Source organism: Mus caroli, unplaced genomic scaffold (assembly GCF_978045245.1).
Source record: "Mus caroli unplaced genomic scaffold, Mus_caroli_1 scaffold_9, whole genome shotgun sequence".
Taxonomy (NCBI): Eukaryota; Metazoa; Chordata; class Mammalia; order Rodentia; family Muridae; genus Mus; species Mus caroli.
Genome location: NW_028227264.1, coordinates 48,913,147 through 48,932,404, shown reverse-complemented (window position 1 = coordinate 48,932,404; position 19,258 = coordinate 48,913,147). Strand labels below are relative to the sequence as shown.

Genomic DNA, 19,258 nt, shown 5'->3' with positions numbered 1-19,258 from the left:
TGTAGGCTCAAAGTACAAAGAACCGTTTAAAAATTACCTAATAATTGACTATTAGTTTTTAAGGAAATAAAGGAAAACATAACAACTTATAGGGAAAAATATATGATACCATTCATTTTTGCTTCAAGAGTTTTTCCAAAGGAAACATGTTTGACCATAATATATGCATGAGGAGCTAGACTATATCAAGTGAAGCCCTACTTCTAAAACAAACAAAAAGCAAAAGTATTTGCCCACTGTGTGAAGATAAATCAATATTTAGGATAACCTTTTAAAATTATAATATGTAATTTTTAAAATTTTACTTTAATTAGTTATTTTCCTCATTTACATTTCCAATGCTATCCCAAAAGTTCCCCATACCCTTCCCCCCCGCCCCCCCGACTCCCCTACCCACCCACTCCCACTTCTTGGCCCTGGCATTCCCCTGTACTGAGGCAGATAAAGTTTGCATGACCAATGGGCCTCTCTTTCCACTGATGGCCTACTAGGCCATCTTCTGATACATATGCAGCTAGAGACACGAGCTCAGGGGGTACTGGTTAGTTCATATTGTTGTTCCACCTATAGGGTTGCAGACCCCTTTAGCTCCTTTGGGTATTTTCTCTAGCTCCTTCATTGGGGGCCCTGTGATCCATCCAATAGATGACTGTGAGCATCCACTTCTGTGTTTGCTAGGCCCCAGCATAGCCTCACAAGAGACAGCTATATAAGGGTTCTTTCAGCAAAATCTTGCTAGTGTATGCAATGGTGTCAGCGTCTGGAGGCTGATTATGGGATGGATCCCCAGGTATGGCAGTCTCTAGATGATGCATCCTTTTGTCTCAGCTCCAAACTTTGTCTCTGTAACTCCTTCCATAGGTGTTTTGTTCCCAATTCTAAGAAGGGGCAAAGTGTCCACACTTTGGTCTTCGTTCTTCTTGAGTTTCATGTGTTTAGCAAATTGTATCTTCTATCTTGGGTATTCTAAGTTTCTGGGCTAATACCCACTTATCAGTGAGTACATATCATGTGAGTTCTTTTGTGATTGGGTTACCTCACTCAGGATGATGCCCCTAATATGTAATTTTTAGTCAACTCTTAATTTCATAAATTGTGTTAATCAATAGGAATTTTTCAATCTTATTTGCAAAACTTAGGACTATCATCTCATGAATCTGTTAGCTATTAAATATAATTTTAAGGAAAAATCCTTAACCCTCTTGTCATGTGTGACTAATAGATACCACGTTAGACAGCGAATTCAAAAAAAATATTTTCATTAATGTAAAAAGCATTGACATGTAAGATATTTTTAGACTATGGCGAAGTACTGTAACACTCATCAAATATGTTTAAACTACACAGTCTGACTGTACCCTACTCAATCTGTTTATAACAGTCAGTGGTTTAGGTTATGATTCACTCTGTGTGATATACCTTATGAGTCGAACAACAAATAACTACCACAGCATGTGATTCACCATTATCATACACATAACTTTATCTCCTTAAATATATAACTCATACTCATCCATTTCTACTCTTTCCCTAATTCTTCACAAGTATTTATTGTTTCATTGATACAATTTCATATAAAATAAATATTCATGTCACTTATATTTCAGTATATTTGAAACCTGTAACAATTATTATAATCAATTATGAAAGATACAGGAATGAGTACTTGCAAACAGTTTTGGTTTTTTAACTGAAACCAGGGCCTCATCTATACTAGGAGGCATAGTCTTTGTACAACTTATTTAATCATTTATTTAGTTGATCTTGAGACACAATTTATTTAAACTTGTAGCCCAGGCTAGGATCAAATTAGCAATTTCCCTGCTTTAAGAAGTGGTAACTGTAGACATGCCATCACCAAGCCAGACATCAACAGATAAAATATACAAGTACAAAGCTCACTTCCACTGTAAAGCAAATACAACTAAAAAGTGGATATAATAAGACCTTCATGATTATTTCAACTTTTTTAACTAAAGAATGGAATAGTCTCAGAGGCCTCATTAGTTAAAATAAATGCATGATTTATTAATAAAAACTAAACCATACATCAAAAAGTCATAATAAAAAGCAACACTACCAAAAGCTGATTTCTTAAATCAAATAAACATTTTTTTAAAATATGAGAAGAGGGCTGGAGAGATGGGTCAGTGGTTAAGAGCACTGACTGCTTTTACAGAGGTCCTGAGTTCAATTCCCAGCAACCTCATGCTGGCTCACTACCGTCTGTAATGGGATCCAATGCCCTCTTCTGGTATGTCTGAAGGCAGATACAGTGTACTCATATACATTAAATAAAATATGAGAAGAAAAGTAGAGATTTGGAAAAAAATGACTAAAGGCTATTGAGAGAGATAGAAACAGCAATGAATTATTTTGTAGCAAAAGGATTAAATATTGGGACCAAGTAGCTATTTATATGGAAACATACAGTTGTCAAACCGAATTTAACAATGAAACAGAATGTCTGAATAAGCCAGTAAGTACAGGAGAATCTGGAATGATACGGAATTCTGACCTCTGATATAACTATAGAGGCCACAGTAGCATTAAATGTTCTCGGAAAAAATACCTTTCTTACAGAAACTTTTCTGAAAATAGAAGAAAGCTTCACAAGTTTCTTGTATAAAGTTCCAATGTAAGATTTTAAAAGTAGATAAATTATAAATTCTCTACTGAGGCTAGTACACTAAGCAACATATAAGGATCTAAAACCAACTTTTGACAGCATAAATAATTTCTTGAGAAAAAAAGAGAAGAATTCTGATTCTCACAAATTAAAGAAAACTACTCATCAACTTCTATTTTAATTATACAGATATGTATTTTAAAGCTTAAAAATGTTCTACACATTAAAGTAATAAATAGCATGTGTTAAAATTACAGTAAGCATAGTATACAAGCCAAAATTATTTAAGTTTTTCTTTGAGGTAATAAGCAATTTTCAATTTGCGTATGTGATATATAATGTGACTGCCCTGATTTTGTTTTGTTTTTTGTTTGTTTGTTGGATTGCTTTTGTGTGTGTATATGTGTGAACTTCACACAAGCTATATTTATCTGAGAAGAGAGAACCACAATTGAGAAAATCTTTTCTTATAATGGCCTATAGGCAAGCCTCTTAATTTCTAATTGTTGTGGGAAGGCCCAGACCATAAAGAGCAATGCCATCTCTGTGTAGGAGGTTCTGGGTTGTGTAAGAAGCTAGGCTGAGCAGGCCAGTAAGCAGCACTCCTCCATGACTTCTGCTTCAATTCCTGCCTCTTGGTTCCTGCCCTGACTACTCTCAGTGATGGACTGAGATCTGAAAGTTGTAAGCTGAAATAAATGGATTCCTCAAGTTGCTTTGGACATGGGATTTTATCACGACAATAGAAAACCCAAAACAGTAATAATAATAATAAAAAATAAGAAAATGTTAAAAACACAAGCAACTCTGAAAAAAACTCTGAATCTATGGTTCATGTAGAATTAAATACTGAATAAAAAACATAGGTATATATAATTTTATATATTAATCCTCATTTGGTTTGTGGCATACACTATATTAAAGTCACAATGAATATAAAAATGATCATGAAAATTAGGACAGTATTTGTTTATCTCAAAGAAAAGTGCAATGTAAATTATTGCTGCCTGCAGAGAATTATATAAATTATATTTTCATAATAATTAATGGCCACTATTTATAGGTATTTAATCTAACATAACAATTTAGCAAACCTAAAGCCAAAGTCATTTTTCAAATTTAATTAAAACAACTTGAAATGTGAGCAGGATTTATTGCCATATACTAGAAATAATGAGATGGGCAGGGTGGTTCTTTGGCTGAGAATAGCTCCCATAGGCTCATATAATTGAATACTCACTAGTTAGTGAAACTGTTTACAAATGATTAGGAGGTGTGGCCTTCTGAAGGAGGTGTGTCATTGGAAGAGGGCTTTGGGGTTTCAAAAGACTGGCACCATTCCCAGTTAAGCTTCCCCCACCCCATCTGTTTCTTTCTGGTGTATCAAGATGTGATCTCTCAGTTGTTTCTGTCACCTTGTCCTTGCTCATTACCATGGACTTTAACCAGGAACTGTACAGCCAAATTAAACACTTTCTAAGTTACCTTGGTCATAGCGTCATATCATAGTAATAGATAACCAACTTTGGCAATTAGTAAATTTAAGCTAGGTAAAACCTATATGATTCAAAGTTTAGTTTACATTTTAATACATATATTAACAGTTTCCTGATTTGTAGAAAGGAAATAGGTTAACTTTATCCCAAAAGATATTTACAATCATAAGAGTGAACACAGATAACTGAACACAACGGTCTACTGTCTTTAATACTTATCTAAATGCTTACAACATTTTAAGATTACCTGCTTACAAACTGGTATTCCATGTGCTCTTCCAAGTAAGTCTGAACAACTTTCATTCTATCAGATTTAATTTTCTGGTTCATTTTCCTTTTAAAATACAGACATACTTTCATGTGTGTGTGCACGTACACACACACACACACACACACACACACACACACACTGAAACTTCAGGCAACACAATGGTTTTGGATTGATAAACTTTGTTAGGTTGCCTTTTATTTTAAAAACTTTAAGAATTCATCTCACATAGTAAAAAAAAATTAATAAACTTAAAGTATCACACTGAACACTATATATATTTCTACATTTACATCTGAAGAGATACAATTTATCTTATTACTCTAAAAGGATTAGAAGTTTACAATGTTAATAAGGCAATAGTTCACAATAGCTTATACTCAGAAGAACATATGAGAATCTGGTGAGAATCAGACTGACATGACTTACAAAAATACAACACAATACCATACTTCATACTATACATAGTACAGTGTACGTGTGCAGGTGTGTATGGTGGTGGTAGTGGTGGCAATGATATATGAAAAAATATGCATTCAATATAAGGAGGCCATGGGAGGATGTCAATGTCTTGCTGTCCTGTAGTAGTTTCCTTGCAACTGAAATGTTTATTCCATATTGCATAGATCTTTAAGACAAAAGATAAACAACTCAAAAACATCATAAAGTTCCTGAAACTGACCAAATTCAATAGGTCCCTCCCTCTCAGAATAATCAATTAAGGCCAACTGAGGGACACTCTCAGACAAGTCAGACTGCAAAGGTAACTAACTCAGACTTGCAGCACTGCCTCGAAGAGATTTAGACCAACTGAGTCACTTGGAAAGTATACTCTCAAACCTGTTAAGCTGCCTATATACTGTACATTGTGCTCCAAGCTTCCAGCTTTGTGAGCAGTCACCAGTGCTGGGGTGGGCTTCGGTGATTCAACTGTCTTTGAGTCATTTCTGCTCCTGTAAATAGTAACCCATTACCCACATTCCTATAGGTAACGCCAATAAAACTCACTGGTTCACTAAACTGGACTTTGGCGGTGTCCTTATTTTGGCTTGCTGTGGACTCCCCATCTGTGGAAACTGGACGTGTATGCACGTAGGTGAGTCTCCCAGAGAAAGTCTTGTCACATAACACTTGATCTGTCACTTTCTCCTTTACTCCTCTGAAATAGTCTTTCACTAAACCTGGAGCTAGACTGATAAGCAGCCAGTCCAAGTAATTCCTCTGCCCATGCCCATGTTCTGGCAGCAGGTTACAGGTCCCCGGGGCCGTGCTCATCTCTTATGTAGGCCCTAGGAATCTGAACACAGGTCCTAATGCTAAAATACATCTCAAGTGCTCTTACCACTGAATAATCTCTCCAGCTACCAACAGTATTTCTTACGAAGTAATGTTTAATATAATAGATTTAGTATTATTTGGCAAACATGCAGAAAATAAATTAAAACATTAATTTTTTCTTTTAATTTTGAATAAAACAAATAACAATAGTACTATAGATCAAAGAATATCAGTGTGTATTCCTGGCACCTTAGAGAATATAAATAGGGTTTTAGAACATAAAGTTTAGACTACTACATTAAACCATGCTAATTACTATCATAAAAAGTTCAAAGACACTGGAATCATGTGTGATACAAATAAATAAAGAAAAGAAATCATAGTTTTCACTCAGAAGATAATCTAACCAAATAATTCTCACTTCCTGGGATCAGGAAAAATCCAAAGAGATAGATTAGGAAATGAACATACTATGGGTCAAGAAATACCATCTGCATAGCTGCAATACATAATGCTAACAGCAAATGTCAGGTTACAAATGCTACAGAAAGTGGCATCTGTACAAACGCAAGCCAAAACCGTGAATAAATTCAAAACTCACTGTTTCCTAGGAACTAATCACACAGTAACTCCACCAATATTTACACTGGCATTAATTGTGCTGCAAATAGCACTTAATGTTGGACTACTACTACTATGTATACTCCAACAGACACAGACCATGCTAGACTCTCAGATGTCACTTGACATTTCTCAATATTTCAACCAGCTCTTGAGTACTCATCTGAAGGCACAGATATAAATTTATTTTATAATTTGGTAAGGAATACAGTCAAAACTCTACTATGTTCAAACATTACAGTGCTAACATTTTGGGAAGCATTGTGCCAGATGATATAATACCACAAATGCTCACAATATTACAAATATTCTGAAATATTCACAAAGTCTTGGTAATTTGCCTACCATGAAGATTACCTGGCTTTAAGGTTTTTAAAAAGGTCTTCAACTCTTCAACTCATGCTCTTCTCCTAAAAATATCATGGAAGTTGAAGAGACAGCTCACTGGTTAAGAGCACAAGACTGCAATCACAGACTATACTTCAGCTTACAAACAAAGCCCATATAACAAGCCTGGTATAGTATAGTATTCCTACCTCCATGGGAAACAAAACATAAGACAGATCTCTGGGGTTTATGGGCTTCAAACAACAAACAAAGAAACAGAAGCCCTAGGTCCATGGAGAGAGGCTGCCTCAAAGAAATAGAATATTAAAAAGTAGGGTGCTCTACAACCTCTTCTAGCACAGATGCAGACACACAGCTATGTACATACATATTCACAAATAAATAAATGTATGTACGTATGTACATATGTATGTTTACTAATAGATAGCATACTAAAGCAATGGAAGGTATACAATGGGGGAAAAGTCCCAGAATTGCTAACCTTGTCTTGTTTTGTGACTTGAACCTAAATTGTGAATTGGGGCTCCATTTTTTTAGTTGTTTGTTTTACATAAATTTTCATCCAACAACATGGCGGCTTGACAAGGGATCATATCCAAAAACCTTCTAGGTCTGTGTGCTCTCGATAGAATGACACACCTTTAATACCTGTGGCTGGGATATAGTCATGTCCTCCAGGTTAGTCTGTAGAAAGAAGCTTCCATGTTTGAAAGTGCCCTCTAATTGAGAAACAAAGTGATTAGGAAGATTTTAAAGAATGAGTCAGAGATAGGATATGCCCAACCCTTATAAGAATGGCATGGGCAAAAGAACTGACTTCAGAGAGCAGTGAAATGAGAGACATTCAGTTTGGAGCAGTTCAGTTCATGGAGTTTGGAGGAAGATTTTTCCAAGCAGCAAAGCAATTCAATGAGAAGCTAAGAGAAACCAGTTTGAATCAGTCAGTCTGGAGTGAGCCTGAAGAGCTGAGTTGAGCTAGCCAGCCAGAGTTCAGAAAGAAACAGCTTATTTAGCAGTAAGTCTCAGAGACAATTATATCTGGCAAATAAAAGATACTTTTACAGTTTGTTTCTATCTTTGTCAGGAGAGATAGCCTGATCGAAGTTCATACACAGTAGTCATTTAAAACATGACAGCTTCACTGTTACTGCTGATCCTTTATACTAACTTCAATATAGGGGGCAGTTTCAGTTTTAATAATTTTTAAAATAATTAATTCTAATAAGTTAGACAATTTTAAAAGCTTTTGTAATTATAATGACAATAGCCTGAAAAGAAAAACTACTCAGTCAAGGGTCAGTTAGTCACTAGCCTATATTCAAAGCTAGAAAAGCATGCATTAAGGAACAAAAAATGTCTTCAGTACAAAAGTAGCTTCTTCTATTATTAAGTGACATGTAAAAATATGCCTATATAGTTCCAATAAGTTTCTACAATAGTAGACAACGTGACTATTTAAAGGCTAGGCATGTGACATGCAGTCCCGGCACTCCAGAGGAGGCAGCAAGATGATCATGAGTAGTTCAGAGTCAGCCAATACTACCTAGTGCAATCCTGTTTAGGAAAGTAAGGGCTAGAGACAAAGCATAGTGATAAAGAGCTTCACTAATCACGTGAAAGGACTTAGATTTAATCACCAGGACCACTATATAAAAAAGATAAATGAAAATTAACTTTGCTATATACAATTACCCTTTTAACTGCCTTCTTCACTGGCTTATGCGAGAAATAAAAGTAAATAGTGGAAATATCTGAATTCAATACCCAAAACCAAAAATAAACACTCTGCCACTTCAAGAAAAAAATTTAAAAGCTCATAGTTAAGAGAACTTGTTGCTCTTGCAAAAGCCCAAGAATAGGTTCCAAGCATCCACATGGTTGCTAACTCTGGTTCCAGAGGATCTGATACCCTCTTTGGTCTCCATGGGCACTGGGCATGCACTTAGCACACATTCACAAAAGTAGGCATAACACTCATAAAATACAATTTTTTAAAATAAAAAATATAAAAAAAAATAAAAATGCAAAAACTCGTAACTGCTCTAGGTAGTGAGAATAAGTAACTGTTGAATGCTAAGTTTATTCTGGAACTTCGATAACACCACCTCCAGGGCTTAAGGAATATCACCTAAAAGGGGGCAGAGAACATAGGAATCAGATGATGGGAGGAAATACTGTGTTCTAGATATGACCTCGGTTTTGCATCTAAAAACTCAAAACAGTAGTGGTTACCTGCATAAGACTGGACCATCAGCATTCCATTAAGGACAAGAATAGGCTCATTAATGTTCCAACCCCATCTTGGGTAGCTATACAGTTAATAGTTTCTGAATAAGTGGTAGTCATAATCTGCAGTAATTAAAGTCTCTGATAAATTGCCCTTGTAGCCTATCATTCACATTCTTCATGAAAGCAACCCTAATAAAATGCAGTGGAGCACACACAAAAGAAGACATGAAAGTAGAAGACTTGTTGAGAAGATAAAGGAGTTTCACCAAGGAGGGGGAGACAGAAGAGGGTAATGGGGGAGAATATATGATCAAAGTGTGTGTGTGTGTATAAAATTATCAAAGATTAAGTAAATTTAAAAAGAAAATAACATAGAGACACTAAAAAAAAAAAAAGCTCCACCCAGCAAAGGAAATCATCATAGAGAGTAATGAGACAGTTCATATAAAGAAAAACAAACAAACATACAAAAAACCTTTACTAGATATGCATAGGAGGGAGGATTAATTACAAGAACATACAAAGAAATCAAAAAAGTACACATCAATTACATGTTCATATGCATGAATTCCTTCTAACATGTGGATTCCTGAAATTGAACTCAGGCTGTCAGTACTAGTAGCAAGCATTCAGTTATGTTGCTAGTCTGTCTTCATTCTTTTGTCTCCACTAACATTGTATCTACACAGAGTAGCATAAGAGGCTGTGAATGGTTGGGTGCACAAGAGAGGCTGTGAATGGTGAAGCAGATAACGAACATTCTTTGAAACTGGATGGTATCCTCCCTTCAATGATGACTTCAAAAAAAAAAAAAAAAGAAAGAAAGAAAGAAAAAAGAGAGAGAGACCAAAAACTGAACTGTGTTCCTGTGTTCAATGCTTCTAAGTTTCATTACAGGCACAATGCTAGGCTAAAAAAATCAGTAAAAGCATTTTTTTTTGTATCATAAATTTTAAACCAGTATTATCTGTATAATAATCTGTATAATATTTGAAAATATTGAAGTCATAATATATAACATATCTGATATAAATTAAGCCAAGTGAAAATACCTATGGACTATAAGACTGCCCACAGAGGTAAAACATGATCCTTTACATCAAAACTGCTAACACTAATTCTCTACATTAATTTTAAAACAATTTCTCTGTATCATTTATATGATTTTAAAACTCAGTGTTTCTAACAAAATAATAATAAAATAATATTAAAATAATAATACCACCACCAGGCCTAATAATGACATCTACCATCTGAGTGGTTTCCATATGCTATAACATTTTACACATGGGATAACAGTTAATGATCGTTGTGGAGAGCCGTGCTGCGAGCAATCGCCATTATAAGATGGTCCTGGCCTCCGCTGTGCCTAACTAGTAAACAAGCCTTGTACGCAGGTGCAAGAGTGAACTCACACCTAGTCACGGCCCATCTCAGGGCGTAGTAATGGGGTGATTGGCGAGCAACGAATCAGGAGCTGACAAGCCACATCAGGTGCTGAAAGGCCATGGCTGAGGGCTATATAAGCAACGCCATTTTCCGGGGTCTGGGTCTTCCCTCTTGAAGAAGCAATAAAGCTTTTGCTGCAGAAGATTCCGGTTGTCCGAGTGTGTTCTTGCTGGCGAGAACCGTAGCTCGGAACAGATCATATCAATGCTTTATCATTCTATTAGTATCCCTTTGAAAAACAGAGCAAGAAAACGAAGCTTCATAGAGATTCAGTCTCACAAACAGTGAGTGGAAGGGTGGAAATATCTGATTTCAAAGTGTCTTCTCTTTTTAAAATAGTATATCATATCCCTAATCTTTTGGCAAACAGGTTCCTCTAAATATGTACCCTTATATCCACAGATACTTGCAGTTCTCACCCTTTATTAAAGTGATTTCTCTTTGCAACAGTGGGAGAGCATTACAGAAAACCACAACTGATTAAAATTCAGAATACAAGTGATAAAAGGCTCACAGTCCCAACTGACAGACCTATAACACAATTCCTGAGCCTACGGCTCACAGATCATTGTGGAAGAAGGGGCAGGAAGAGTATAAAAGCCAGAGAAACAGGACTTTGCTGTGAGATTGTGTCTCCTAGAAATGTCTGAGATGCTACACTCAGGAAGTCTGGGTAAAACATGGCTGACTAAAAGAACTCTAAACATGGATGACATACTACTATGAAAGGGTTGCAAAGTCTTATGGGGTCTCAATCCTAGAGAAAGAACTACATGCAACTAAGGAATGCTGAATGTTCCCCCAAATGGTTAGCCAATGAAATAATATACATACAAATAATACTTGAACTGAGCAGTTTGCGTTTGAATATTTACATGTTTGGGCATGTATGTGTGCACAAAAATAATTAAAGAGGTCATAAATTTGTGAGAAAGCATAAAGTGTAGGTAAGTGAGACATATTGGAGAGAAGAGAACAAAAAGGAAAATAATGTAATCATATATTAATTTCAAAAAATAAAATTGTTAAATTATTTTGGAAAAATTCTAGTTAGACAATTATTTCAGATTAATTTGATTCTTAATACTTATTGTTTCAAATGGAAATCAATCAAAACTTTTCTTTTTTCTTTTTTAATTAATTAATTAATTTTTTTATGTGAATACACGCTCACTGTCTTCAGACACACCAGAAGTGGGCATCGGATCCCATTATAGATGGTTGTGAACCACCATGAGGTTCCTGGGAATTGAACTCAGGACCTCTGGAAGAACAGTCAGTGCTCTTAACTGCTGAGCCATCTTTCCAGCCCCAAAACTTTTCTAAAAGTCAGCTAACATATAAATAAAATTTCTAATCCTCTAGAGGACATTTTGTCATTCAATGCATAGAAATACAAAATGTATTAACAGTATAAGCAGTTATTCCTAAAGCAACCACATAATTTGTCACTTAAATCTACGTATTGCTCAAAGTAAAGTACTAATTACAACACTTTAAATAGGAGTGCCCACTCCACTACTCGTTGCACTCTGTTTTCCTGTAAGAACCCACTGGAAAGTCCACGTGCCTCCTCTCCTTGGCTAGAGAGCTCACTATCAGTGACCGTGAAGAAGGTTAACATCTCATGTTGACTATTATGTTTAAAAGGTTATTCTTGGCTGAGCAGTGCTAAGGCATCTACTTAGCATATGCCAGGTTCTAGGTTCAGTCCCAATACTATAAGAAGAATTTAATTTTTAAAGAGCTATTTGCTAAGGTAGTTCATATTTACATATAACTTGAGAAACTTCAACTGTACCTCGTCCTGAAGTTCATCGCCGCTTTTAGCAGAAGCAAGCATGTCATATAAAGTACAGCAAAGATCTTCAACTCTTGGTGCTTCAGTCATTTCCTTTAACGTTGCGTTTAAGTACTTCTCAACTTCACACCACAATAGGGAGCCATTTGTTTTCTCCACAGGCTTGAGCTCAGGAGTGTAGGGTTCCTGGAACTGTTCATTCAGGAACTTCTTGTAGTCTAAGCTTATAGTTTTCTGGGATTCACCATTTATTGGTAATTCATCAAAGTGGTCCAGATCATACATGTCAAAGGAAAATGCTAAGTTTTTGCCAAAAACCACTCTATCGTTACATGGGTTTTCTGCCATCTGGACAAAAGCACTGAGATCATCTTGACTAAAATGAGAAATAATTCGATTAGTGGCATTACAAGCTGAAGTAGCAGATGATGATGGAAAGGGACCAAAAGTCTGTCTGATAGCCTTTGTCTCCATGTAACCAACAGAGTCCGTCATGTGAAATGTCATAAAGAGAAACGCAGCCCCACTCTCAATTGCTTCTCTCCCATTATCCGTTCCAACTATTCAAAGACAAAAACAAAAATACAGTATTAGTTCAATTGAATCATCATCCAAATTGTCACTTAAAAAATTCTTTTACATTTTTTTGTTTTATATTGATTCTTCAATTTGGTTTTGAGATAAATCAATTTTGGGCCGAAGAAATTCATTCCCAAAGAACTATGTTCAATCGACCAAGAACATTTTAGTTCACCCAACCATTAATCAGTATTAAGGACAGAAGCTTGTAATAAAAATTCTTGCCCCTTTTTAGAAATGAACTATCTATTAAAACTTACTTAACATTTTAAAATTAAGTTGATAAACTATGGTAGGATTTTCAGAATTACAGAAATGAAAGTCAGGAGACCTCACACACTCATAGCTTTCTTTATAATTTGTATAATAGACCTACATGACAAGAAAGTTGTATATAAACTTGTACAGCTCTCATTAAAAACATTTCATACCACCAAGATGTGTGCTTATGTGTGTGTTCAAATGAATCTAATTCACCGTATTATAAAATGTGAAAGAAAAATGCTATGTTGAAGAAACAGAAGGAAAACTTCAAAATAGTAAATGACCAGAACCTATGATTAAAGCATAAACTTTCCATATTCAATCATCTTACATAAAAAGAGAAAACTATTGAATTCCAAAAAATGTCACTGAATATTCTTACAGCATGGTATTTTTATAAAAAAAAAAAGAAAAAGAATTTAATTTTTTTAAGAGTTCTCAACATCAGTATGTCCTATCTAAACATTAATAACAAACTTGCCAATATAAGAACATTAGTTTCGTCCTAAAAATAGGTCTACAATCATCCCTCAAAATTACTGCACAGTTTACATAGCTAGACCTAAATTACTACAGGGGCAGGACCATCCCTCATCTTTTGTTATTTGTTTGATGTTTTCTTCCAGCCCCACTATCTACTTCACATTTTCTAGTCTTACCAAAACTAGATGGCTTAATATTCAAGAGTAGGCTCTACCACCACTGAGCCCACATAGCCAACTACTTAAAGCTGATGTTTAAGAGGATCACCTGATGCCAGGAGTTCAAAACCAGCCTGCATAGCATAGCATGACTTTACTAAAATAACATTTCCAAAGGTAAGATTTAAAAAGAAAGAAAACAAAACAAAGCAAAAACCCTATTTTGTCTATTTCCACATTCTCACTTATCATTCCCTGGAATCCTAACTGCTCCAATCCCATTCATTTTTCAATTCCAGATCTTAGCTACATCTTCCAAGAGTAGCACATTGTGCTCAATTCTGTATTTTCTGACTTCTTGGCCCATGGAAGATAGTTCAAAACGGAAGCTGAGTTAAACTAACTCTATTCCACATAGACAACACACTAGTTATTCCTAAACTAGATCACCAGACCTCAACTTATGAATTTAGAATGCAAATAGCATGTGAGTGTGTGTGAATAAGCAATCACCATGCCAATCCCAATACTTTTCAAGAATGGTGTCTATAGTATAATTTTCAGAACATTGAGAAAACATGACTAAATTTTTTAGTAAATTACACAGTGCTTATAAACTAACAAGTTCTCTACATATGTTTTTCTTCAACTAAAGGCACTGCTTAAACATTTGGACTTTGGATAGTTCTACAAATAATTTAACAAGTTTAGTACTAAACTCTGAACAACAACAACAAAAACCCTGGAATTTATGAGACTGGAAAGATGGCTCAGCAATTAGGAGTAATGGCTGCTCTTGCAGAAAACCTGGTTTTGATTCCCAGCACCCACATGGGAGCTCACAATATCTGTAACTCTACTTCCAAGAGATTCATCACACCTTCTTCCAGTCACCATAGTTACTACATCCGCATGGTGTACAGACATACAGATACACACAGCACTCATACACATAAAACAAATGTTTAAAAATTTTAATGGAATTCACAGCTACATCCAACATACAAGAGCATACATTTCTTTGTAAAATAGACTACTACAATAAAACTTCCTCATTAAGTAATCTTATTTTGTCCTAAAACATTATCTCCTTCATGCACACGCTAAAATGAAAACTCCACCATGAAAATGTATAAGACACAACAACAACAAAAATAAGTAATTAAACATGATTCACAGCAACTCTTTTATTTCCCATTTCCCCACTGTACTAGATTCCATGTAAACTCCTAAAAAGTACATGTGTTTCTAATTCTTATTTATTAAATAAATATTACTGAAAAAATAAATCACTCTAGAAAATTTGGACAAAACTTGTTATATTACTAAAAGTGGAAGTAATGTAACTTTCCAATAGTAGGTAAGCCAGTGGGAAAGTTATAGCAGAATCTTGGTATATATAACATGGAGAATTAGTGCATTGTCTTAGTCATTGTCCTATTGCTGTCAAGAGATAGTATGGCACCTCTTATAAAAGAAAGCATTTAAATAGGGGCTTGCTTTCAGTTTCAGATGTTTAGTTCATCATAGTAAGCATGCAGGTAGGTGTTAGTGCAGTAGTTGAGAGTTAAATCCTGATCAGCAGACAGAGAGAGACTCTGGCCCACCCTCAGGAACATACTTCCTCCAACAAGAACATACCTCCTAATCTTTTCAATAGTGCCACTCCATGGGGTCCAACTATTCAAATCTATAAGTCTATAGAGGCTATTCTTATCAAACCACCATACTTATCATAAAAGTACGATTAATACGTATGTTAAGCAGGAGAAAAATCCATCAGTCAGCTTTCAACAGAGAAAATAATTATATACTCAGAAAAATCTACACAGATCAAAAGCAATTTATTTCAAAATGTCTAGTACAACTGACATATGTCTACAAACTTTCAAAACTAGCAATTACTTTAAAACTTTATAAACTTTAGCTGGGTCATGGTGTTTCATAAAGGTGAATACCACTGGCTAGTGACTATTTTCCTATGTAACCGACTCAGTCAGATGTCCAGGACTATGTTCTGAAACACATGCTTTAATATCACACAGTATGAGGAATCACAGAGAGCTACTATAGAAGTTCCAAATTTTGAGAACTTTAACAAGTAGCAGGGGGGTTAGGTGAGAAGAAAGACTACTGCATCCTGGAACAATGAACTTTTCCAAGCCAATGAGGAGTTAAGTCATTCTGCCTGGCTTTCTTAAGAGTACATAAGAATGTATCCCACACCCACATGCATCCCAATGTTCTGGATGCACTGAGGTCCAGGGAAAGCTGTTAGGCACCTGAGAGAGAAAAAAGCACAGCTAGTCTAGAAATAGAACCATTTAGATTCTAGCTTAGCTGCTGTTCTACTGGTGTGAAGGAATGCCATGACCAAGGCAACACAGAAGAAAACATGTAGCTGGAAGCTTGCTTACAATTTTAGAGGGTTAGTCCATGATCATCACAGGAGGAAAGCAACTAGGCGTCGTGCTAGAGCAGTAGCTCCAGCGTGCTAGTAGCTAAGAGCTTTACATCCTAATCCAAAGGCAGCAAGCACAAAAAGAGACAGGAATGTGTAGGCTTTTTGAAACCTAAGTCTACTCCTTCCAAGGTCACACATCCTCTAAAATTGTCACAACTCCTAGTCTTTCCCAAATAGCTTCACTCTCTGGTGACAAAATATTCAAATATATGAGCCTTTGGAGGCAATTCTCATTTAAATTACCAGATATTCAATTTTCCATCCACTATATAATGAAATCTGTAAACTAGGAAACCATCTCCCTGCACCCTGTATATGACAAATGCAGTAAGTTTAAAGAAGTATTTAGAAGATTACAGGAATGCTATATTAATAAACATTGGCCCTCACCTACCTAACAATTATAACAAGAAAAATGAGATGTGAAATACAGTAAACTGCAGCACATCCCAACATGCTTAAGAAAATGAAAATGTAACAGTCTTTCTCTGAATCACTATTAATTACCTGGCAGAGAATAGGAGAACTGAGCTTGGCTAGCTTGTGCTTTCATAATATTACATACAACTTTACTATATAAAATAAAACAACTGTTCAATTATTACTATAAAAAGTAGAAAAATTTAAAGTCAAAACAGAATGATGCTATAAATCATCCTCAGCAAAACATACATCTGTATTTTCCTTTGAATGAAGAATGTTTAAATCAAGTAATTTTATAAATTCACTTTTTAATACCCTTTCCTAGTTAATTAAGGAATTCTTCAATAGTAGAAATTTTTAATTTAAAATTTAAAGTATAAAGACTTGTGCCCTTAAATAATAAGCATTAAAGTTAAAAGTAGTCAACATATAAATCCACTCTCTAGTAAGTTACAGCCTCATTGGTTAGTGAAATAAATAATTTATACTTATATTAACAATGAAATATTCAAATGCAGTCAATTTCTTTTGCCTTGTTATGTTTAAACTTCAAATCATAGTTTTACCTCTAATACTTGTCTTAACATGTGAAAAAATTATAATCCTTCATTTTTTTACTTAAAATAGCTCCATTTATATTTTAAAAATCAGCAAGCCAGGCAATTTGGTATAAATATGTTTTCAAAAACAGTGATTAGGTACCTGATTTTTTAAATTTAGTAACTATGTTTTCTTTTTTAAATGTGCAAACCATCAACTTTCCTAGTAATTTCAAGTAATTTTAAGTAATCTAAATTTCCCTTATATATCAGAAAGTGTTACAAAGGCACCTTACATCTCATAGTTATTTAGCTGTTATCATGAAACACACATAACATTTTACTTTGAAATACTCAAAACACAAATTACCCTGCCCTGTCCAAAGTCTGCTTCTCTATGACTTCTTTCGTGCCTTGCCTAGGGGAACTTCTCTGCATTTAAACCTACACAGTAGCTGATCATCTGAATTAAACTCAAACTCCATGAAAATAATTCATGAAAGCATGAAACAGAAAACCAGGTAAGCATAATACCACAAATATAGCGACTATAAGCAAAGTTCGGAGTGCTGATGCATCCCTGTAATGCCCCACACTAAGCAAGCTGAAGCACTTTGAGTTTAATGCTCAGAATAGGTTATACTGTGAGTTGGTGAAATTCTATCTTGAGGGGGAGATAGTAATTTTTACTTTTATTTAATTTACTAGGAATATATAGAGATTATATGTACAACTCAAAATGTTGTCACAAAGTGAACAGGTTTATTTAATCTGGCTAGCCAGCTCCAGAAATAGAACATTACTGCAGTTCCCTAGATACCTACTTCATTCACAGTTCCAGTGACTTCCTTTTTCAGTAACAAGTTACTACCCTAAAAGTTGCTCACAGGGAAAAAGTAACCCTGAACTAGAACACACTTGGGAGGAAGGAAGGGGACCAGAGCAATATTGACTTCAAAGACCAATTCTCATTTCACATTAGAATCATTCTTTGTTTTCTATATGTGTGACTGTTTTTTTTTTTTTTAATATTGCAACACTCCTTTACAATGTTACATACAGCTGAATCTGCTGTTAAAAGGTAATCTAAATACCACAGCACATCTATGCTATAATTTAATAGCGAATTGCTTGCACTTCCGGGCTATCACAAATGATGCTGTCATGAATACACATAACATTTCAGTATACACATACACCACTTTTAATTGCATTATTTCATACTTAAATTTTCATTGGTTTAACTACTATAAATACTGCTCAACCGATTCAAATAATTGTACCAGTTCCAACTGTAGCAGTAACACGTGAAATTCCTCGTCCTGACCAAGAACTGTGAGTTCAATCCTCTCAATTTCAGCTATACTGAGGAGCCATAAAATAATATTTCTCAATGAGGATGAACATTTGTTTTCACCTTCACTGGACATCTGATTAATATAGAAAATGCTTGTGTAAGGTCCTTGTTCTACACAATCTATCTTTTTTACTGATCTCCTTGTCAAAGGGTCTCAAGTCATTTTTGTACAAGATCTATCCGTCTTACTGATATGTAAGAGTTCTTACTGAGTATGGATAAAAATGATTTTGACAATGTATCTTGAAGTTCTATTCCCAACACTCATTCCACACATTTCATTTTTAATAAAGAGTGCAAAGTTGCAATCATCACCTTATGATTCTGCATTTTAACTTGTTTACAACCCTGTCTACGCCATCACAAATCAAGTGTCTGAGTATCAGGTTAGTCTCTAGACTACATTCTAGCCTTTTGTTGTACATGTCTGTTCTTTGAGCAATATCTAAAATGTGCATTATGTCAAATTTTAATATCTAGTAAAGTTTTTCCTGTTTATTTCTTAAGATTGATGGATCTGCTTTTTGTCTTTGAATTTTTATGGTAGCTTTCAGAATATTTTATCCATTTCCAAAAACACATGGATACAAACAGTAAATCAATTTGGGTAAGAATAGTATCATTATAAACAATTAAGTTCTAATCCTTAAGACAACACTTCAACAATTCAGCCTTCTTTAATCTCACATTAGTATTTCAGAGCTTTCCATGAGGAAATCATGAAGCTCAACTTTTGTAAATTTTGATGTTTCATAAATGTAACCTAAATTAAACCATATTAATCTTTATACAGAACTTTATTAAAAATTACTTAAAGATAAAGAGAACTTGTTTCTAGCAAGTACAATTTTTAACTTGATCTGGCTAAACTA

General features: G+C 34.9%; 1 protein-coding gene across 1 annotated transcript in view; it reads right to left on the bottom strand.

The window, feature by feature from the left end:
- The window catches only part of Ascc3 (activating signal cointegrator 1 complex subunit 3), a 282,052-nt gene that overhangs the window by 240,984 nt on the left and 21,810 nt on the right, over positions 1-19,258 (bottom strand). The window contains exon 4 of the mRNA XM_021173819.2: positions 12,120-12,679. Within this exon, the coding sequence (XP_021029478.1) occupies positions 12,120-12,679 (560 nt within the window). The remainder of the gene's footprint in view (positions 1-12,119; positions 12,680-19,258) is intronic.